The 23293-nt window shown below is 41.1% G+C and overlaps 1 protein-coding gene and 1 non-coding gene across 2 annotated transcripts in view; both read right to left on the reverse strand.

The window, feature by feature from the left end:
* The window catches only part of arhgef17 (Rho guanine nucleotide exchange factor (GEF) 17), a 94760-nt gene that overhangs the window by 6827 nt on the left and 64640 nt on the right, over positions 1 to 23293 (reverse strand). The window contains exons 3-18 of the mRNA XM_030066279.1: positions 15895 to 16077; positions 8764 to 8880; positions 7870 to 7962; positions 7135 to 7311; positions 6717 to 6767; positions 6223 to 6332; positions 4843 to 4928; positions 4295 to 4413; positions 3904 to 4111; positions 3464 to 3537; positions 3050 to 3133; positions 2733 to 2836; positions 2405 to 2526; positions 1991 to 2110; positions 678 to 945; positions 88 to 174 (exon numbers count right to left, since the gene is read on the reverse strand). Of these exons, the coding sequence (XP_029922139.1) occupies positions 88 to 174; positions 678 to 945; positions 1991 to 2110; positions 2405 to 2526; positions 2733 to 2836; positions 3050 to 3133; positions 3464 to 3537; positions 3904 to 4111; positions 4295 to 4413; positions 4843 to 4928; positions 6223 to 6332; positions 6717 to 6767; positions 7135 to 7311; positions 7870 to 7962; positions 8764 to 8880; positions 15895 to 16077 (2003 nt within the window). The remainder of the gene's footprint in view (positions 1 to 87; positions 175 to 677; positions 946 to 1990; positions 2111 to 2404; positions 2527 to 2732; positions 2837 to 3049; positions 3134 to 3463; positions 3538 to 3903; positions 4112 to 4294; positions 4414 to 4842; positions 4929 to 6222; positions 6333 to 6716; positions 6768 to 7134; positions 7312 to 7869; positions 7963 to 8763; positions 8881 to 15894; positions 16078 to 23293) is intronic.
* On the reverse strand, positions 12066 to 12138 carry trnam-cau (transfer RNA methionine (anticodon CAU)). The gene has a single exon. It is a non-coding gene; the product is annotated as a tRNA-Met (tRNA).

Below are 23293 nucleotides of genomic sequence, written 5' to 3' on the forward strand. Positions count from 1 at the left end.
TCTCCGACCATCTCTGTCACTGTACACTTCACACTGTCTAACACAACAGAAATAATACTTTGTGAAAGTAGAAAACAGTAGACTCACAGAATACAGAGAGTGGAGGCTGAGTGCTGCATCTTCATGCTGTTTTTACGGTTGCGGATGTTGTCTGAGGACTGATACACATGGATGCTGACAGAAAGAGAAGCAAAAGGAAGTGAAGGCTTGATACAACACACCGACTACAAACAAGGTAGCTGTTCCTACATTTGAAAAAATAGATTAAGAACCTCATAATTTGTGTGTGTGTGTGTGTTTGTAGGGGGGGTTATTGGCATGTATACTGTAAATTAGTGTCCATACACCTGGTTTACATGACTCTTGATTGGTCAAGCATTTCTCAAGGCCTCAGACCCCATGAAAGCCATTCAACATGTAGAAACATCACCGTTTATTCACACACACACTTGTATCTTTATATAATGTGCATAAAATACATCCATTTGTATAATTTCATCCTTGGAGTAGAGTCACAGTGGGTTCTAGCAGGCATTTAAAATCCTCATAGGAGCTACTAACATGATAATTATATGACAAATAAGTAGGAAAATTGTGTGTGTGCCTGTGTGTGTGTGCATGAGTGTGTGTGTGTTTGCATGTGTGTGTGTGTGTGTGTGTATGTGTGCACCACACACCATCCGTCTTCCGTGCCCAGCCACACTGAGCTCTGGTATGCCTCGGGGTCGATACTGAGCAGGTCCTCCAGGCTGGCCCTGGTGAACGAGCCCCGGGAGGAGCGACGCATGGCGCGGCCGTCCATGGGGCTCTCTGTGTGGGTACGAACTCCTCCAACACCCCCCAACACCCCTGGAGCTCCATAGGAGCTGCTCACAGGGAACTCCTGCTCCTCCTCGCTGCTGGTGGTCTCTGTAGCCATGTCCTTTGAGCCTGGGCCCTCCTCGTCTGTGGGACATTGGATGAGAGTGTGAGACACTGAGACAGACTGTTACCCCTTTTCCACCAGGGCTGGTTCGGAGCCGGTGCCTGACTTAGCACCAGTTTTTTGGTTTTCCACCGCCCGAGCTGGGGCCAAACTGGTGCCAAACTGGTTCCAAACTGGTGCTAGGCAAGCACCGACTCCGAGCAGGGGCTAAACAGGAGCCAGAGAAAGAACCGATGACGCGGCCCACCGCGTCATTGGTGGGCGGGGTTACAAAACAAAACAGGAACTGCGAACGCTATAAACATAAACAATAATCCCCGAGAAGCCGTGGGTTATACTGATTTTACAGCGGCATGGAACGCGGCTCGGCAAATTACATTTAAGGGTGAGAAGCACCCGTTTTATAACTAAACATCGCTGTCATTCGTTCCGATCGCGAATCCGACAGGTAGCCGGCAATAATTGTGTTTTTCGCCTCTGTATTGAAACGTAGGCTTGTAAAGACACACGCAGTATTTGCATCGCTAATAAATCCAGATCCTGCTCCACCCGGGGCCAGAAACTGTATCGGGAAAGCAGCATTATATGCTTGACTGAGACGCGGCTCACGAACATCATCCCCGACTCACTGATCAGTCTCACCGGCTTCAGGACAGGACGGGCGGACAGAGACAGAGACGCTGCAGCCGCTGGACTGTATGAGTGTGCAGTTTTATGTGTGTTGACGTGATGAAGCTGCCGTGACAATGTAATTTCCTGCAGCGGATTAATAAAGTATCATTCATTCATTCATTCATGATGGTTATTGTGATTCTGAGCGGGCGTCTCGCGCACCCGTCATTACGTTTTCCGAAGACGTCATGACGTGGCTCTGACTTGGCTCCACTTTGCTCTTGGCCGGTGGAAAAGCAAACCGGTTCTTCGTTGGCACCAGTTAAGCACCGGCTCTAGCACCAGCTCCGAACTAGCACCAGGTTTTTTCTGGTGGAAAAGGGGCATGTGTGTGTGTGCGTGCGCGTGCGTGTGTATGTGTGTGTGACGTGAATGCAGAGTGATTTCACTCACTGCCATAGCTGGACGATATGGTGGAATGACTGGCTTGGCTCTGCAGGGTGGAGGAGGGGCTGGGAGAATCCTCGTCATCTGTGTCGTCACTGTCAAACGGAACAAGCTCCGCCCCCGCTCCTGGGATCAATCAATCAATCAATCAATCAATCAATCAATCACTCAAATCAATCTCTACTTATATACAATCAGTGATTATTGTATGCAAACTATAATTATATTCTTTCCAAGGAAGATAAAAAATGAAAAGATAAATTCCAAACTGCTAGCATATATACAAAAAAAAAAAAGTCACCTGAATCACAACTGCAAAAATTTGAAAGCAATAATTAAAGGAAATTTCTCTCCTTCTCTACACTGTGCACTTCACAAGTTGTATTCCCTTGTCAGGTTGAGGAAAACTTTTGGACCAACCTCGTGGCTGCTCCGTCAGCTCCAGTGATGAATGAGATATGGATATATGGAGCTGCTGCTGGGAGTGGGCGTGGCCAGATGCACCAGGGGGCGGGGCATGTGAAGGCTCTGCTCCACGATCCCTAGGAGATGAAGGAATTCACAACAGTGATTGGCCGATGGCACACGACACAAAGGGTTCAGATCAGAAAGAGTCAGCGAACCAATCAGGCTCAGCCAGTGTCCGATGTTTGGACTGTTGTGCCATCAAACTGACAATAAGGTTAGAGTGCCAGCTGTATCAGTTCCAGGTGTGTGTGTGTGTGTGTGTTTGAATGTGTGCACTGACCTCCCCTTGAGGCCTGGCACAGCAGCAATACAGATGATCCTGGCAGAGCAGACAGCAATACAAGCTTCGACTGTGGGCTCGTCCTTGATGTTCAGCAGACACACCTACAGACGAAATTAAATACAGTTTCTGAGCCTGTTTCTCCACACGCTAGACAAAAGCTTTTTTCCCCTACTTTATGTAAGGATATGCTGCAGGTGACAATCAATTTAGATACCATATACTTTTTTCAATAGCTGACACTTTTAAGAATAGCTACCGACAGTGGTAAAAGCATCTGCTGTTTAGTGAACGCATATGGCCAATGAATGTATCACCTGTCCTACGTATCCATCGCTGTTACAGACCCACACCTCACAGCCACTGTCAGGGCAGCTGTGGCTGGGAGAGGCACAGGAGAACTGCAGAGAAACAAAAATAAATGAGTGGAACTGATTGATATTGATGTGACTGCTGAACATGGTTGCAAAATGCAGTTAACATGAGTGCACGTTGCCAAGGTTTGGACCAACACGCGTGTTTGACCGTCTGGATCTCAACTTATTTGCTTTAACTGCCATGACTTATTATGTTCACCTTCAGCTTGGCTTATTTATCTGAGCTATATAAGAAGACATTCTTATTTTCAACAAAAGCCTGCAGTGTGGCAGGAAAAGTGAAGGTTTTACGACTGCACACAGAGCAGTAATTTGTCCCCGCCACTGACAAATGATTTTCTCAGTCGCTCTCACCTGCATTCCACTGCGTGTCTTCATTATGGGGATGGCCTTGAGGAACTCTGGGTCCCACTGGTCCTTGTTCATAGCTAGACAAACATGACACATAAAAATAAGTCCAAGTCATTTATGTGGTGCAGTAACTCCTCGAACTTATAGATTCAAATCAGAAACATTAAGAGCTACACTCTAAAAAAACCCCTGCAAAATCACTTATAGAAAACCTCTGAGTTAGGACCTTTCCTTATAAATGTTAAGATAAAATTTCTATGATGTTGTTTTGTCCATGTTTTAAATATTTAGCAATGGACATAAAAAATCTACACTTAACACATTTCTAAATGGAAGCACCACATGCAGAAACTCCTGCCCTCCAAACTGAGCACATGTGTAAGCAGCAGGCATCACTGTTTTTCTCGCAATACTCTGTCTCACTGTAAAGCTGCTTTTCTCACCTAGCTTCTTCTTGGCTTCCTCGAAGGCCTGTTCGAAGTTGGAGCGCGCGTCGGGCGAGCTGAACTCGAACACGAAGCTGCTCTCGGCCGAGGCGGTGGTCAGCTCCAGCTTGGTGGGGAGGAAGGTCATGCTGAAGGCTAAAGACTGCTTGTCTGACAGCTCCCTGTGCACCGAGGCCATCAGATCCTTTATCACTTCGTCCAGGGACTGAGACAGACGGAGGCAGAGAGGAGGACAAAGAAAGAACAGATACAAAATGAACTTAACAGGCGATTTCACAGGTGTAGGAGGGAAGGATGGATAGGTAAAGGAAAAGAGGAAAGGGCTGAGACACAAAAGAGGTGAGGATGAAACACGTATCCAGTCAAAGTGTGTGTTTGTACACAATACCTGGTGTGGGAAACTGAGAGTCTCGGACAGTTTGCTGATCTGACCCAGTGTGCTGAGATCCTCATCTAATCGACTAATCATCTTCTGGATGCTCTCCTTGTTGGTTGCCTGGGTGGAGCCTGAGTGGAGAAGGCAAAACAGTCAGTGAACCACAGGGACAATTTCCTTAAAAAACATTTCCACACGATCGTAAAATAACAAGGCTATTTAAGAACTGCAAGCCCACATGAGGAAAAATGAAATATCTTATCACAAAAAAGGTACATTTCATTATTTAAATATCATACAGATCAATTCGACTATTATTATTTTTTTCTCCAGAAATAAAAACACCAAATGGCTTCTGTTTTCACTGACACAGATGTTTATTGGAAATGATAGTGTTTTGGAAAACAGGTTTTATGATCCCAAGGGTCATAAAACCCACTCAACAAATGAATCACACTATGTGCAGTGTTATTTCAGTTTTATTGAGGAGAAGAAAACCAAACATTTCCATTGCGCGTGCTATCCACCAGCAAAACATAATCAAATAAAGTGACACTTACTCTTCACCATCTCCACGTCCTCTAAAGGCAACTTCCACAGAAACTTATATTTACTGGAAGTATCAATCACACTCGCTGCAGAGTACCTGAGTGTGAGAGAGAGAGAGTAAGAAAAACAGATGTGAATGGGAAAAAAGAGGATTGAGACAGAGGGGAAAAGTTGTGAGATCATAACATCTGTATGTTTGTTGCTCATCACCAGGGGGCGGTGTAGCTGGGCTCATGCTCTGTGAGCAAGTGTGTTGTGGTTGTGTGTGTTGGCTTTCCACTTTATCAGCTTCACCTGTACAATCTAATGCAGTTCAATCCAACAGCTCTGCCATAAATCTACCTTTTAACAAAGTTTATAATGTTCAGTTTTTGTTGACATTGTGGAGAATTATTATTATTATTAAGGTTGCCGTTTGCAGAGGTCTTGTTCTGGACTACATTATGTTGAGAGGTGTTTCTAATTTTTTTGTCCTTCCTATTTATTATACATGAGGGGGACAGAATATTGGAAACATCTGTCAATAAAATGCAGTCCAGTACAACAGCACCACTAACTATGGGCTCAAAGCCAAACATAGAAGTGAATGAACACCTCTATTACTGTGACAAAAAGAAAACTTGAGCATTACAGGGATCATAAAGGTAAACTTTATGGCAGAACAGTTGTATTGGATTGTATTAGACTGTACAGGTGGGCCTAATAAAGTGGCCACTGAGTTTGTGTGTCAGTTCATGCAGTTTTTGTCCCAGTTCCTACACTTGAGTTCATGTGCCACAGAGTACATGTGGAGCACCGTCCCAGGCCTAAAAATGCCCATATATCCCACAATTCATGAGGAGTTTGTATGCAGAAAGAAAGGAGCGGCAAATTGACAAGCAAGAAAACATTCCTATACAAATAACCCCGACATTATCCTCTATTAATGGACAATGGACAATATAAATTATTCAAAATGTGATCTATTTTTTCTTCTCTTGCATTTATGTCTTTTTCATGTATGTATTTATGATTCTGGCCAACCCAATTGGTTTTCAAGTTTGAATCAGTATTCGGGCCTCTTTAACATGTATCCTCTTTATTTGATTCTTGGATCACAAAGGCCAGTACCTGCTGCATCCTCCTTTCGCCAAGTGTGTCCCAAGCATTTGCAATCTTTACACCTACTTACACACTTTGGCTGATTCCCGGAAATACATAACTCATTTGGCCGCTTGGTGAAGCGAAAAATGTGGGTCTTGAGACAAAGCTGATGTCTGAATGTCTTGTATGTGAGAGTCAGTGTAAATTAACGCTTCTATATGCGGCTAATCCATGTATACCTTTGTGTGGATATTCCCACGTGTGTGTGTGTGTGTGTGTGTGTGTGTGTGTGTGTACGGGTTACATACAGGCTCATGGAACTGCGTCTTAAGGAGCCGGACTTCCTCTTGAGTGTGGTGCAGATAATCAGATCGCTAAAGAGGAAGAGAGAGCGGTCCTTCTTGCCACCCACTGTCTTCTACACAGAGAGAGAGAGAGAGAGAGAGAGAGAGAGGGAGAGAGATACTCAGAAGGTTTAAGTGGCTAAGTCATTCTGTTTACTAATTACTGACATGAAACCTCCTGTAACTCACTCCTCATTCAGTTTTCCCTCCAAATACATGAATGCACATTTTCTCTGACTTCGGTTGGTAACACAGTAAGAGCAGGGTTTATTTATTATATTATCTGTTTAAATTTTGTAAATTAAATCTAAAAATAATGAGATGAACTAAGGTATTTATTTTGTCTTCATGGATTAGTTCATGGATCTTTTTTTTTTTTTTTTTCCATAGGACTCCAACCCCAAGCCCCCACCCGCTGCTTTTCACAAATTACTGTCAGTTTGGAGAACATTTCTTACCGCCTCCATGACCATTTCCTGTCTCAGGAACTTCCTCTGGGGGTTCAGAATCTGACACACACACACACACACACACACACACACACACACACACACACACACACAGAGAGAGAGAGAAAGGTAACAGTCATTTCCTACCATGAAAACAGCTATAATCCTATTTTTATAGCTGTGAGTTTTTTTTTTTTTTTTTTACAAAGATAGTATCTACTGAAGCCCCATAATAATCAAAATCATTAGAACAGTGAGCTAAAATGTATTTTTCATTTCTTTTTTTCCTAGTAACATTCATTTTACTGCCATGTACTATTGTAATGATATGTAATAAATCAACAGCATAAACAGACAAACATCAGCTCTGCATACTGTATGGCACGTGTTTCTGCAGATACATTTACAACAAACACAGGAGTCTCACATGTTCGACTCCCTCTATGTGGGCCTCGATCTCCTGGATGACCCGGGCCTCCCTCTCCGCCTCCTCAGCCGAGCGACGGCCCTTATTGATCTTCTCTGCCAACCGCTTGATGTCCCTCTGTGCGTCCAGGAGGAACTGGTGGTCTGGGTGGTCCTCCGGAGTGTGTTTCAGCAAGTCCTACACACACACACACACACACACACACACACACACACACACACACACACACACACACACAAACACGAGCACATGAGAGACACAATCATCATTCTCTGAACCATTTTAGTGAAGTGTGACAGACACATAAAAATCTAGGTACATATGGAAAAAAAATTCACATAGCAATTATTTTGACAGATTTTATGATTGAGATATGATTCCCGATTAAAATGGGAATGACAGGTTTTTCATTCTAATTTCCATTTTTGCTAAAATTTTTATTTATTTATTTATTTTTAGTTATGATGCTTTGATTTTTGTTCAGTTCTGACTGGGATTTGTAGGCCAGGGCCTCATTTATAATGGTATTTTTTCACTTAATTGTCATTTTATATTTGGCAAAAAAGTTTAATCTCCTGTGATCTGTGTTTTGCACTTGGCCATGTTGTGATTTTGATAATACTTTGATTAATTGTTCACAACACATAGGATATCACCACCATGCAGTAAAGTGCAGGGCAGAGTTATATTAAATGAGGCGAGTTCTGAGACAAAAGCAGCTGTGGTTGGACTCACCTTCACCAGCAGCTCATATCGAGGAATCCTCTGCACAGGTTTAATCATCAGATCACCCAGGGCCTGTTTCTCCTTGTTCTCACGCATGTTTTGCTGTTGGAGAGAGAGAGAGAGAGAGAGAGAGAGAGAGAGAAAGAGAGAGAGAGAGAGAAAGAGGGGGGAAAAATCCTAAGATTTAAACACAGTCACTAACATGATAAATGTTGCTGCAGTTCACCTCACTGCCAGAAGATGGCAAAATAGATCCACAGTGAAAGTCCCATTTTTTGAGGATGAGGACAAAATTGCTTTTGGTACCTGCTTAAATTTGGAATATATCCATCCATCTATCTATCTATCTATCTATCTATCTAGATAGATAGATCTAGATAGATAGATCTATCAAACAACATTTATAAAAAAAAACAATTTATGTTGTATTTCCCATTCATAAATTTATTTTAGTAATGTCAAAGTGTTTTGTTCCACAAAGCAAGACACTTTGCCAAAATATTCCCATATTTCTATCGCTCTACTTTAGGGAAAGTTCAATGATTAAATTTAAAGAAAACATCGAGGACTTCAGCACCTCTTCCTCACACATACAGGTCCAGGAAAACAAGTGACACTGGAGAGCAATAAACTACAAATGAATTTCTGCAGAAATCTTGAGCTGAAAAGTGAGGGCGGGTTAACTTTTTGTTGAGGCCATTTTGTTGGTATCAACAGATCTACAAACTGCCATAGTTACAGTGGAGAGTTTGTGTCCTGTGGTGTAAATACTGGTTAAAAGATCACCAGTCCAGGAAACATTCGTGAACTGGTTTCCAGATACTCAACTATTTCAAACAAACGTACTGAAACATCCACACACACACACACCAGGATGCACTGTGACTGAGTGGTAAGACTTACCTCCAGAAACTTGTGGAACGCTGGCTTGGCCTCCTTGGCGATCCTCACAGCATCTTTGGCATTGAGAAAGTTGTCTATGTACGCTGAATAAATATTTGCTAGAGCCTCTTTGGAGAACTGGGAACAGAGAGAGAGACGAACAAAGAAACAGATGGATCAGGAGAGGAGGATGTTCAAGTCCATCACTTAAAGCAGCCGTTCTCAAGCGGTCGAGCCTCAGGGTTCACATTTATCCTTTGTGACAAACTCACAGCTCAAACTAAGAGCCACTCAGTTTGACTGTGAAAAATGACTTCATGCTCCATTAACCCTCTGAAAGCAAAGAGAAATCCCCTTTATTTCTTTTCAAAATATATATATATTTTTTTTTTTTAAAAAATCACCACTTTGGCTGATGAAGATGCATTTTTTTTTTGGAAACCAGACTCTCATCTGAACAACAACTATCCACATTCATACTCTGAATAAACTTCATTTTTTTCATAACCAATTCTGTTGGCTAAAGCAGTGATTTTTAATTGTTCTATTTTTTTGAGGCTATGGTTTATAAAAGGTTCTCTGTGGCTGCCATGTACCTGAAAATGATGGAAAGTTTTTTTCAAAGAACTGTCTTAAAGTGTGTTGGTGCTTCAATGTTAAAACACTGCATTTATATGAAACTTTTTATTCACATTTTATCAACCAGCATAGCTGACTGTTAATAAGTGTACACTAAACAATTTAATAAGGCACTGTTCTCACTTTAGATACGACAGCTGCTTAGTTAACTTAGTTAACAAAAAGCTTAGTTAACTGTTAATAAGTGCATAGTTTACTGCTAATTAATGAATAATAAAGTTTTTTAACCTTAATAAAGCAAAATATATATATATTTTCAAACACATTTTCAACAATATCATGATATCTAAGTAAGACTCAAGAACTGTGTTTGTAGTGCTATTACAAAAAACCCATAAGGATTTTATTAATGTTATTAAGCAGTCTATAAACCGTTAACATGTTTCTTATAAGTTCTTATAAATGTCTTATAATCAAACAATAAAAGTGTCTAAGATGCCATTATTAACAATTGCATAATCTCATTACTGTTATTAATGTTAATAAGCATCTTATAAGGACTTCTATGGGCCTTATTACCTGTTAACTAACTCTTATTACAGGGACTTTAATATACAGTGTTACCTAGGCAACTATTTGGTGTCAGGACATTATCTGATCAAACAACAAAACCCCTCAGCACAACATGCTTACAAGCCCTTGTAAAATCAGATCAATTTATAAAAAAATGTGAATTATAAGCCTTATAGATCTCATTAAAGGGATCCTTTGCCCATAATGCACAGGTTTTCTATAAAGCTCATCTAATTATTTTGTGGCAACTACTTTCTTAACATTAGAGCAACATCTTAGTCATTAAGGCCCTATTTTGATGTCTCATCATCAGCTGTGGTCTAACCTGTCCAAAAAAAAATACCAGTTCATCAGTATACAGAAAATCACCTCATGTTTAAATACCAAATACATACCAAAATCACTCGTGAATCAAAAACTAGATCCCCAAAACATTAAGCTTCAAATGCAGGACGTTTGGCATTAATGTGTGACGTCTGAACCTGAGTTAGCCTTGACATCTAAACTATCAATGCCATCAAATATGCAATCACATTTGTGACAGACAATCACATCTGCTGATGAGAAGTCATAACAGGGCCAGCAGGGTCTCTCTTTGGCTCGGCAGTGGTTATGAGAGGTAAAGAAGCAGGAACACACTCCTGGTTTGTCGAGGAGCTGGCCTCGGCATAAAGCATTTCACCATGTCTTGCCACCAACAATCTTTATGGTTCTCCTGGGTGAATATCGCTGCATTTTGGGTATAACGTCAGGAAATACCACCATCACAAGCACAGGAAACCAGCACTGCATGGCTGTTTCTGTACATTTTTAGCGTGGTATTTCTCTTAGCCACACACTCTGTTTTGTTCCTCAGTGAATAAAACACAATTATGGAAAAAGTGAGGCTGTAATCTGACAGGTCACCAGAGAGAACCGGCAGCATCTTGATGACTTTACCTCAATGGTTTTCTTTAGCAATCTCTCTCTCTCACTCACTCACTCACACACTCTCTCACTCACACATACACACATACACACACACACACACACACACACACACACACAGAGAAGTGGATGAATCACCCTGGCCTGCTTTTCTTTTACAAATAGAGGGCAGGGGGCAGAGAGAGATTGAGTGCTTAAGAGGGAAGAGTCAGCCGGAGATAGAGGGAGAGAGAGAGAGAGAGAGAGAGAGAGAGAGAGAGAGAGAGACAGGGCGTTAAAGGAATAAGGCATGACGTGACGCCTCATTTAATGACACGACGGTAACAGGCTTTCTGCCCCGTCTAGTATCCATCCATCTCCCTGCTGTCTCTCCTCTGTCCTTTCTTCCTCTCCGCTCTGTCTGTTTTCTGTCTTTATGGGGGAAGAAAGACAGAGGAGAGTTGTCTGACAAAGATTTAACGAGTAACCACAGGAAGAAAAGGAAAGTCTCCCAATCATCATAATGACTATCTGAAATATTCTGAAGTTTTCTAAAGGAGATTGGACAGTCCAGAGTATCACATTTTAGTGAGTATGTACAATCCGTAGCTGCGCATCAAAACCATTGTGATTTATTTTCAATGTTTGCAGGCCGACATGCCCTTGTGTTCCTGTCTGCGTACACGCAGGTTTCATCTCTTGTAATTCAATAATCTTAATTCAGAAAACCGAGTCATGCTCTGGGACAAAGACCTAAAAATCAAGGACATCACAAGAGTCTTAACCTGCGTTAACCCGCCACAGAACAGCCCTGTCACACATCGCAGATACATAACTTTTATTTAAAAACAGGCTGAGGTGTGTTTTAGCAGAGATTACACAAAAAGGAGAACAGAAAATATAGTTATCCCAAGATGATTGAGGACATGAAGGCTATCACTTAAAAAAATGTATCCGGCTCGACCTATCTAGAGAGAGTGAGCAAGAGAAAGAGGATGATGAAAATCTTTATCACAATAGAGACCTGAAAACTAACTGTATTATGATTTATTGCCCCTGAAAATACAAACAAGACTGAGCTACCATTATGAAACAGTTTTATTAAAATACTACCCTATATAAAACCAGACTGTTTTCAGAGCTGCATTCGAGCCAAAGCTGGGAGCAGAACAGGCACAGACAGCAACCACAGACCATATGGAACCGACACAACAAATCTGCCCAACGATCTGCCACATCTCACATTTCTACACAGCCAAAACACTTGCCCCGTGTGAGGCTCGAACTCACGACCTTCAGATTATGAGACTGACGCGCTGCCTACTGCGCCAACGAGGCCTGCAGCACATACGGCGTCTGCAGCTTTAAGAGCTGCAGTGTGAGGGAGAGGGAAATAGAGAGAGAGATAGAGAAGGGGAGGGGTAGCGGGGGAGGGGGACAGGCAGGCAGAGCAGGCTGAGCGCTGTGGAGACTCCACACGCTTTAAACTACACAGGACAAAAACCTGTATTTCTGCCTTTCTCCTCATCAGATTATTCCCTATTCTTATTTATCTAACACTTTACTTTAACCTCTAAATAGTGTATAAACAGCTCTTCAACACACTACAACACAGCGGTAAGCACATATAAATCATTAACGTTTATAAACATCAACTCACAGTTTGGGAGAGCGTGCCAAACAAGGCTGTCTAAAATGTATGGTTATTATAATTATAATAATTATTATTATTGTTGTTGTTGTTGTTGTTGTTGTTCACTGTTATCCACATCAGTGTTATCCTTACATATGCTTATATATCTTCCAGTGTGTTAGCTGTTGTTAACCTATATATGTAGGATTTGTAAAGGCTTAACTGCAGGTGAGCGGTGGGGCCTAAATAAATCCTGACCCTTTCTCTTTCTTTGTTGGAAGTCTTATGCTCATTTTGAAAAGAAAAGTCTTTCACTCGGTTGCTTTATACTTTTAGTATGTTAGATACTATCACTCTGTAATACTGACTGTATGTTTTTGGTGTACACATTCTTCCTCCACTGTTGTCATTTCCTGCAATTAAAAAATAATGTTTCCAGTGAACTCTCAGTGATGAGACTGCCCCTCCTGGCTACACGAGGTACAGTCGTCCACCAGATGCACTTTATTAAATGTCTTTGTCACCCAGATATTTTCTTTGGAAATCACACAGTACAACACAATGTAGTGAGAGGAAACACAGTGTGGCATTTGTGCTGCTGCTGAGCGACACTGTCACACACACACACACACACACACACACACACACACACACACACACACACACACATGCACACTCTCTCACACACACAGACAGGTTTCAGGAGGGGATTCAGATTTTGGCACAGCACCTGGATCTACACTCAGCGGTCTCCTCATCAGGTCCACCTGTACAATCTAAAGCAGTTCAATGCAGCAGCTCTGCCTTAAATTCTATCTTTTAACAAAGTTTCTACATTTTGGAGAATGTGTAAGTTTATTTCTATGTTTATTATTGAGGTTGTAGTTTGTAGAGGTCTTGTACTGGGCTACATTATACTGAGAGGGGTTTCTTTTTTTTGTCCTTCCTATTTATTATACATGAAGGGGACAGAATAGTGGAAACAGCTCTCAGTAAAATGCAGCACTAACTATGAGCTTAGTGCCAAACATAGAGTTGAATAAACACCTCTATTACTGTGACAAAAAGAAAACTTGAGCATTACAGGCATCAGAGAAGTAAACTTTATGGCAGAACAATTGTATTGTATTGTATTAGATGGTACAGGTGGACCTAATAAAGTGGCCACTGAGTATATGCACCTTTGGAGGTGAATTTCCTGGACAGCGACTGAGATCAGAAATGAAGAGCGATGCTTAATTAATTAGAAAAACCTCTGGACAAATTAAAAATTAAATGGACAGTAATGCTCGTCTCATCATGTTAAACTGTTTCCTGTTCTGTCAGTAAGCAGTGATATATATCAGTTGCAACCATGTTCAGTTACAATTCCTGCTCATCCTGCTCATCTGAACAGTTACTCACTCTTATACTGTTTGTATTTCTTAGGGTTGAGATAAATCATTTTCAAGTATATTAAAATTGTGACCATAATTTGACTATGAACAAAAGTTACTCATTACAGGAATCTAATTTTGGTTAAATAAGATGCTGCATTCTGTCTGTAAACCATTATTAGTTTACCTGTAATTCTATTTTTATTATTATTTATTTATTTGAAATATTTGATCTCTGCAAAATGTCCTTTTGTGTCCAGTTACTGGGCTGTACACTTTCTCTGTTAAAAATCCACTTTGACAATCACGACACTTTGGCTGTTGGGACCTTTACTGTTTTAGGTTTAATAATAACAATTTAATGTTTTTAACATATTGCAATGGCTTTTTAATGTATTGTGGCGGCTCACCCTATCCCGGGGTTTTCTCTGGCTTTTTGCAGGGCTTTGGTGCTGTATCACTATTAAAACTTTTTTTCCCCCATGCATATTTCCCATTCAGTGAACTTGGGTGCTGTGCAAAAACTCTTAGGTGCTGCACCTCAGTCTTATAATGGCAGGGGAAACACTGGTCTGATTCTGTGTTCGTTTCAGGCAGCAGAGCTCCAGTTGTTTGAATACTTTCTGTCCACCAACGCTCTGCTATCGACTGTGTTCACAGCAAAAAATACACCAAAGTCAGGCTTAATCTGGTGAATTATAGTTTAATTCTCAATTTAATATAACTCTAATTAAATATAACACATTAAAGAGACCTTGAAACACCTTTTTATAATATGACTAGTTAGTTATCAATTTTCTAAGATTATCCAGGTTGTTTACTTTTATGTAGAAACCTATTTTAGCACACTTATTTAATAGTTAGGACTGTGTATCGGCTATTTGGCATTTAATATTTAGTGGTGTTGCATTATGGTCTCTTGAGGCTTCTGTCTTTTTGTCGATGGATTTCTTCGTGTACTGTACATGTGATTCTGCCTCACTCACACCAAAACCTCAAGTTCACTGCTGATGTTTTAGATCGTTGAAACATTTTGACTGTTTGACTGCACTGGAAATATCTTGACATGACGGTGTCACATTGTATTTGTTTTGCCATCCATCCCTGAGGGAAACAAAAATACACCACCAAATAAAAGTGAGCCAGGAATCCAAGAAAAATTGCTGGTATTTTTCAACAATGTGTTAGTGTCTGAAGGTGGATTGGTTTGTTTTTGCTTTGTGCAGCACAACGTGGGCACGGTGTATAAATAAGGGTCGTGCGGAGGCTTAGTTTTAAGTGCAATGTACTTCTGTTAATGCATTATTTTTTGGTTGCTGAATAATTTCTAACCCTTGGATGTCCTAGGATGGTTTATACAACTCCTCTCTCTCTCACACATACCACAAGCGTATTGTTTTCCTTACAGAGGCAGTTCAGAGAAGTCAAGGGATTACAGCTGGCTACTCTCAGTTAGCAGAGATTAACTATCTCACACTCTCAGTCTACATTCCACTTGCAGCGGCCGGCAGTGCCAACACTTCCAGAGCACATTCCAAACTCACCAAGAAGATCATTTATATCATGAATGAAAACTCTGAAATTCAGTTCTCTTGGCTCTTGAAATGCAATGCTGGGTTTTGTTGTAGTGAAGTCAGGCTACCTATGAATCTTAGGGCACTGTGTTTATGTGTGTGTGTGAGAAAGAGAGAGAGCGAGAGAGAGCAAGAGAGAGAGAGAGAGAGAGAGAGAGAGAGAGAGAGAGAAAATCAGAGACACTCCATGACACTAAGTTTCAGTCACACTCCATTAACATCTGTGAAAGAAGAGAGAGAAGACACCTACCAAGAAATACATGTCTTAAAAGACTGGAGATAAAAGAACCATCCTAACACATAGAAACACACACACACACACACACACACACACAAACACACACACACACAACCAGTGTCAAATCCCTATGACCCCCTTCTCTTCTCTTTCACAGCCCTAAATTCCAAGTAAATAAGACGATGGGCTTGTGATGCACTTAAACTACCCTGAGGTAGCAGGAGTTGCAGTGTGGATTCTTGTTCCTCACTGACTTTGTCTGTTTCTACTCACTGATTGGATGAGGAGGTGTCCGACGGTCTGCCTGTCATGCCATTGGTTGACGCAGCCGGTGACCTGCTCCAGGAAGTGCTCGTGGTGCTCCAGGATCTCTGGGATCTGGTAGAACATCTCGTCCACCAGCAGCGGGTCGACGATAGAGCCGCTGTCCGGCTGCTTCAGAGGACGCATGTAGCCCTGTGCAAGGACGCAAAGACCAATCAGTAACCGCCTAACTAGGACAATTAACCATCTATACTCCTTTGGAACAAAAATGTCACCCGGCTGTGATGGACATATAAGGTTAGTGGCTGGTAAGGGGTAATTTGTAGCGGATGCATGATAATATCGGCATATGATCAGTATTGGTAGATACTGGCTTTAAAATGAAATAATGGTACTGGCCTGAAATGAAACTATGCTGATATGTGAAATGGGTCAAATCTGTCCCGGTTGTGGCAGGAGTGTGTCAGGGAAAGCATCATCCAAGACTGTTCCAGTAGGAGGAATCTTACAGTTTTGTTTGGAAGAAAATGTTAAATAGAATAAATATAGTATGTTTTACATCGGCTAAGTTGAAGTAGTTTTCTTATTTTGCCCAGTGAATGTGTACAAGAATTGCATTTCATGTCTGCTAGTGGGCTATCACGATAGAGTAGCCATAATAACATGTTAATCATTTTACAGCAGAGACTTGATGTCAGCCAAAAGAGTTGGAAAGTATTTGCCTACCGGATATCAGCAGAAAAGGTAATACTGTGCACAAATAACAAACAAACATTTATAACAAATCTATAGCATTATATATCGTTTATGAAACTCATGCGAGCTAAAATAAATTGAATGCCTGGATTAATTGTGTACAGTTTGTGTTAAGTATGGTAGCTGGTTAAGGAGTGACTAGGTGAGTGTCTGTGTGATGTGTCGGTCAGGACACAGGAGGCACGCCTGGTTTCTTTTTCTTTATTGAACAAACTTGTGCATCCTTGGTAGGTGTGGAATATTTGTCTTCAAATTTCAATAATAACAAGGCAATTTAAATTACAGGTCATAGTTGCATAATAATAATAGTGCAACAGTAAGATAATAAAAAAGTATTAGTACTTATAATGATGACAAAATGTAAAGGATATAAATTCTCTACACTCAGGATAACAATATTACTGGTCAATAGGCAGGAATAACAGACAGTGCAGTACGCCCCAAAACTTATAGGCATAAAAAGACATAATTATCAGGGTCACAGTGCCCCTTGTGGCGACACGCGTACTATAAATTACACTCCGACTTATCGATGTATTTCCATCACCAAACATTTTTAACTGCCTTAATATAGGGAATAATACACAGTAGACTAGCAGAATAATACGCATAATAACCCATACACTGACCGGCAAGGCGAAAGGGGCATTATTCACTCAGCCGCAAGCGTCTTTCAAAGTTTACCCCGCACCGCCGACGGCGTGCCGCCACGGTGCGCTCTTGAGGATTTTAAGTGCGTCACAGTCACGTACAGTCTGCACTAAACTGTTCAACTACATCCCTACAAACATCATTAACAAGGAGGAAAATACAATAAAGAAATATCGAGCAAGAGGACTGTGGAAATCGCATCTACTGCCGTCTCTATGTAATTATATAAGCAACACAGGCCTATATGTAATCTAACATCTCAAACAACAACATATCAATAATCACAGAACTAAGTAAATAAACAACAGATTACTTATTTAAAAGTCAGGGACTCACACCAAAGGGAAAATATGATGCACCTAATTCCACTTAACACAAACTTATTTCTCTATTGGAAATATCCGTCCACACACAACTGTGTAGGCAATTAAGCAACGTTACCTGGGCTGGGAGGGTCTTGTGCTCTTGTGTTATGTAATTGGTCTAAAGTCATGATGGAGTGCTCCCTGGCCAATAGGGGGGTAAACTACTAGCTAATTAACTATTAAATTAAGGAAAACATGGCTTATATTATACTCTCTGAGCACTACATTTTTTTTTATCACACCTAAATAATTACAGGTTACATCCTAGGAGCTGGTTACATCGTAGATTTTGACATGAATTTTGACAGGGTGAACACGGGAGTTACTGATGACATTAATGAAGGTTTCCTTTGCCTGCTGTTGTTCACTGCAGAGACTCTGCTCACTGGACTGCACCTTTAATCAATAACACCTGAGTTTAACCTGATCATTTATGACAAAATGGCGGCTGTGAAAAACTTCTATGGGTCGATTTTATTTATGTTTTCTTGAAACTGTGTTTACATGGACAGAATCAACTTATTTCCTTACATTTTACAGAAGGTTGTAAATTATGCACGTTTTTATTTTCAGTAAAGGAGTTTACCTGCGTTTTTAGGTTGACACAAATGTTTATCAAGTAAATTCATAGTACATTTTGCCCATTGTCAATTCAGAATTTACACCAAACTAGTGTAAATTCTGAAACCTCATTGGATTTGTTCACCATAGTGAGCAGAGCAAAACAACAAATAGGGAAATGCAAGTTGTGCAGTTGAGAATTAAAAACCCTTAAGGCTTATAGAGAAGGAATCTCACCTCAATAAACATAACGAGCAAATACAAACATCAAATAATCATCAAAAGTAATCTGTAATGTCCACATATTAGAATAGTTACCAATCATTCATTCATTTGTGACTAGATCATAGTTACAATATCACTGTATTTGTGTAGAGGAAACTAAGGGAGGAGGAAAGGGGAGAAAAGGGGGAGGCAGGCAGAGACAGTTGAGTAAGGAAAATAAAAAATGGAGAGACTGAGTATTTTTGGCCTCCTCCAGACAACTCATGTCTCCCTGGGGTGGAAGAAAAGAAGATGTAAATTTTATTATATATATATATATATATATATATATATATATATAGCAGCTCTGTAGGGAAACTACAGAGCTGCAGAGACCAGCTTTGTTTTCAGCTTGATGACAATGCACTTGGACGTTTTCCAGTGGGTTATGAAATAATTTCATCAGCCCAAGAGGTGGTGGATAATTTTCTCAACCCACAGAGCAGCATGTAATCCTTCTACTGAAGTGAAAACATGAATATTAACAAGGTTTTCACACAACAACATTGGTAAATAACCTTAAATAAACTACTTACATAAGTGATATAAATTATATATTGTACTCAAGTGCCCTTTTCTTATGCAGAACTTCTGTGTTCTGTTATCCTGAAGTGATGAAGGGAAGGAGGGAGCAGTGAGGTAAGTGAAGGAAGAGAGGGAGCCACAGGGAGCATGAGAGGACAGAGGAGGAGAGGAGTGGGGAGGAAGAGAGGAGGGAGAGGAAGAAGAGATGATGTGTTTTGTGGGGGAAAGGGAAAGAGAGGGGATTCAAGGTGAAGTAGAGAGATGGAGGAGGAGGCAAAGGGGGAGGATGTCAAAGGGAAGAAAAGGATGGAGGTAAAAGATGTGTGTGTGTGTGTGTGTGTGTGTGTGTGTGTGTGTGTGTGTGTGTGTGTGTGTGTTTGTGAGAGACTTTGATGAAAGGAAATAGCTCTGACCTGTAAGGCGGCGGTGTGTGCTGGCTCTAATTATTTCAGCTACCAAAACAAATAACACGAAATCCCTTTATATTTCCTTTCCTTTCTCTTTTCCTTTCCCCTTCTTTCATGTTCTTTCTGAGCTTTCTGTCCCTTCGCCTTCCACTCGCCTGCTAGACTTAAAAAAATGTTGCTATTAATAGAAAACGCCTTTAAACATTTTGTTGCTAAGCGCTCTCCACACTCAGTCACACACACACACACACACACACACACACGCACCCATGACAAAAATGTTTCTATTTCTGGCAAGTAATTCCCTAATTCCTGACAGGCCTACAAATTGGAGGCATAAGTCAGGCTTGTCTCACACACACACACACACACACACACACACACACACACACAGGCACAGGCACACACACACACACACACACACACACACACACACACACACACACACACACACACACACACACACACCATTTCATCTCACAAATAAGTCTGGATAAAAGTGGCTGAAATGAGAGTCAAGAGTCAGAGTTTGGTAATGCTTTGAGTGGATGTGTGTGTGAGTGTGCGAGTATGTGTGTGTGTATATTGTGCGTGTTCACATGGGTGCACATGCAATACACAACAATGCTGGTTTGTTTATGTGCGCTACAGGTGGGTGTCATGCCAGCAAAATGCAGCTGCTGTATTGAGGCTCTGAAAACCTGCAGGCGCAATTATCTGGGTTTGTCTAATGCCTCTTCTGTGAGTGTGTGTGTGTGTGTGTATGTGTGTGTGTCCTCTCATGTTAGGACTTCACAGGACTGCTGGGGTTTCTTTTATCTATAATTCATCACACATATACGCACACACAAATCCACACCGTCCCATAAGGGCAATTTTGGTGAGCAGATCAGTCTGGTCAGCTGAACTGCAACTGGACACTTCTTTAGGAGCAAAATATAGTATGCTGCAAAATCATTTTACAAAACATCGTATATACAACATATGACAGCAAACAAATCCAAAAGGAATACATAAACATATTGTGTCCCACCAATGATGCACACCATCTTTGACTCAGTAGTACCAGAAACTCGCTAACAGCTCTGGTCCAGAATCTCACGAGGCCCCGTTTGGAGAACATGTAAAACACTGAAGTGGGCGTGGCCTAATCAGTGTGAGACGTTAATAAACTGTTTCTTAGCACTCGACAAAATTATGTGGGGTTACTGTATGCTACTCCGCTAGGAAGTTATGTGACTTTTTATGGTGTGCCACGCCTCCTTTTGACTTGATGTCCCAGGACACACCTGAACGAGGTTTAGTGATGACGTGTGAATCCATTCAATTAGGAGCCTTGCTGCGATAAAGCTAACTGGGTAGCTTCCTTGGCCCATGACCAACCTTCCCATCAAATGTGGGTGACATCGGAGTTACACCACTATGTGACACACAGACAGATGAATGAACACACACTAATTCATAGCCCACCCCCTCCAGTGTCATCAGGTGGGCGACAGAGATGACTTGATGACTTTGGTATAACAACAGCTGATTAGTTAAGCTACAATAATAATCAGCCACAAAGCAATATTTCACATAAATAGTGAGACTTTCATTCTTTTGAATTTTTTTTTTTATGCCTTGAGCTGCCATATCTCCTTTTTAAATCCCATGGTGGTGAGTCGCACACATGACACATCATCGAAAACGTCACACACCTGTCCCGTCCTGACTGGCTCTCCGTTTTACACACACACACACACACACACACACACACACACACACAATAGTCATCGATTCGGCTCTGTGGCTACCTCTACTGAACAACAATACACCCCGTTCTGTATTTGCACGTTTTACACAGGACGGTGTAATATTCCCTCCTTGAACAGGCTGTGTAAGATGGGCTTGTCTCACAGGGTATGGCATGCTGGCACATAATGAGCCGCCTAACCCAGGCATGATTTGGATTTATGACTCCTTTCAATTAAAATGTGAGAATGTACACTTCTTGTATTGCTGTATATAAATTTGGTTTCTTATGTGTGGACTTTTATAAAAGATTTAGCGTAAAAAGCAGCTCTGTCTCCATAACAAGCACACAGTGGTCACAAACAGTCATCACAAACAGTGGCCACTGTGTGCTTCGTTTTTGGGTACACACACAAAGAACCAAAGCACCAAGACCTGATCTGTCAGTAATCATATTTTCTCCCGTTGTCAAAGGCTAGACTGTGGAGACTGACGCTGTGCTTCGTCAGGACACGTCTGCCAAATCATATTCTTGTCCTAATGCCAAAAAAACATTCTAATTCAATAGGTCTCATTTTTCCTCTGTTCCAAACAAGTTTTTTCTTTGGTCAATTGTGATATTTTGTCTGTAAGGAGAGCTGGTCTGAGACCGGTTGGTGTTGCACAATACATGGCTCTCTGAACTAGCTGACTAAGGGCATGCTTAAGGACACCAAGCTCCTGAGATGAAATTCAAATCCACGTCATATTTTGCCTCATGAAAAGCTCTTGCCGGTGTTTTCCTTTGAACATTCTACAATATTTTCATGAAGCTGAAACATTCTGCTCGCAGGGCTCCTGCCGGATGCCGTGCAGTTCAGCCATGTTGACTCATACCGGACATACCGCAGTGACACACAGCGGGATTACACTACCAAAGTAGCATCAAATTTTAGTCAGCATATTACTGAGGGAATTTCATCCTCTTGTCCTTTTGTCTTCCTTTTTTGTGTAGTTCTCACCCTCAGGACAAACTCTATTGCTCCATTTTCTACTCTGCCAGCCTGCCGTTTGACTTGAATATTAAGTTAACCCAAACAGGAAAAAAAAAAAAAAAAATTCAGCAGTGGCCTAAAAAGCTCTCAAGACTGAACAAGACGCTCTCTCTCTCTCTGTCTTGCTTTCTTCTCCACATAAACACTTCCTTAGGTTACATTTCCGTGGAATTTGTAAATTAATCTTTCCAAAATTGACTTGAACAGATGTGACCCCATGGCTTCAGCAGCTGTAGAGGCCAGTCATGGTGCACAGCTCGCTGCCTGACTTCATTAGACATTCGAAGCCGGTTGCACCCACAGTGCGTGCGTTAGGACTTAGGACCCAGTTGTAACATAAATGGCTGCTACATTACAACTTATACAAATATTACAATGTTGCACCAGAAAACAGTTAAAATGTTGACCGATGTTACAGCTAAATATTTATCCTTGTAAACCCTCTGTGTCGCCCTGTTTCTTTGCATCCGGTTTGATGCAAAATGTTATAAGTGATGGTCAAATGCATGTAGAGCAGTACATAAGGTTTTATTAAGCCTGTGCTGGTGCATTAACAACACTGTGTACATGCCAGCTGCTGCCAACACATACAATATGAATAGGTAAAAGTTGTTTGCCAGCGGAGCAATCCCTAATGTACTTGGTAGCGTGCATGGGGCACAGATCAAAATTAAAGCACCGACCGTTGATGAGAATGCTTTTGTCAATAGAAAAGGGTTTCAATAGGCAAATGTGACGAGAAAACCTTGTATTAAAAAAAAAAAAAAAGAGGTTGTGACATATAAAGATTTGGGACTTTTACAACTTTTCTAAAAAGAAAATAATCCCACGAGCAATTCAGCTTGTATTTTCTGCAGCGTCTCTTTCTGCCAAACAATGTTAGTCGAGACCCTGGGAATTGCCTGAAATTGCATTAATTGCCTGATATTACTCAGAAGTATTGGCGCTTGCTGCTTTTTATTAGCATGGCTCCACACATGATAAAACATTTGGTCTGCTTTGGAAGACTTTTTGTTCGTGATTGAAAATCGGGAAGGGATTATGAACCGTCTCTATCCATCTGTCCATCTGTGATGCACAACATCTCAGCCTCCACTGGCTCAGTTTGGAC

The sequence above is a fragment of the Myripristis murdjan genome, chromosome 13 (assembly GCF_902150065.1).
Source record: "Myripristis murdjan chromosome 13, fMyrMur1.1, whole genome shotgun sequence".
NCBI classification, from domain to species: Eukaryota; Metazoa; Chordata; class Actinopteri; order Holocentriformes; family Holocentridae; genus Myripristis; species Myripristis murdjan.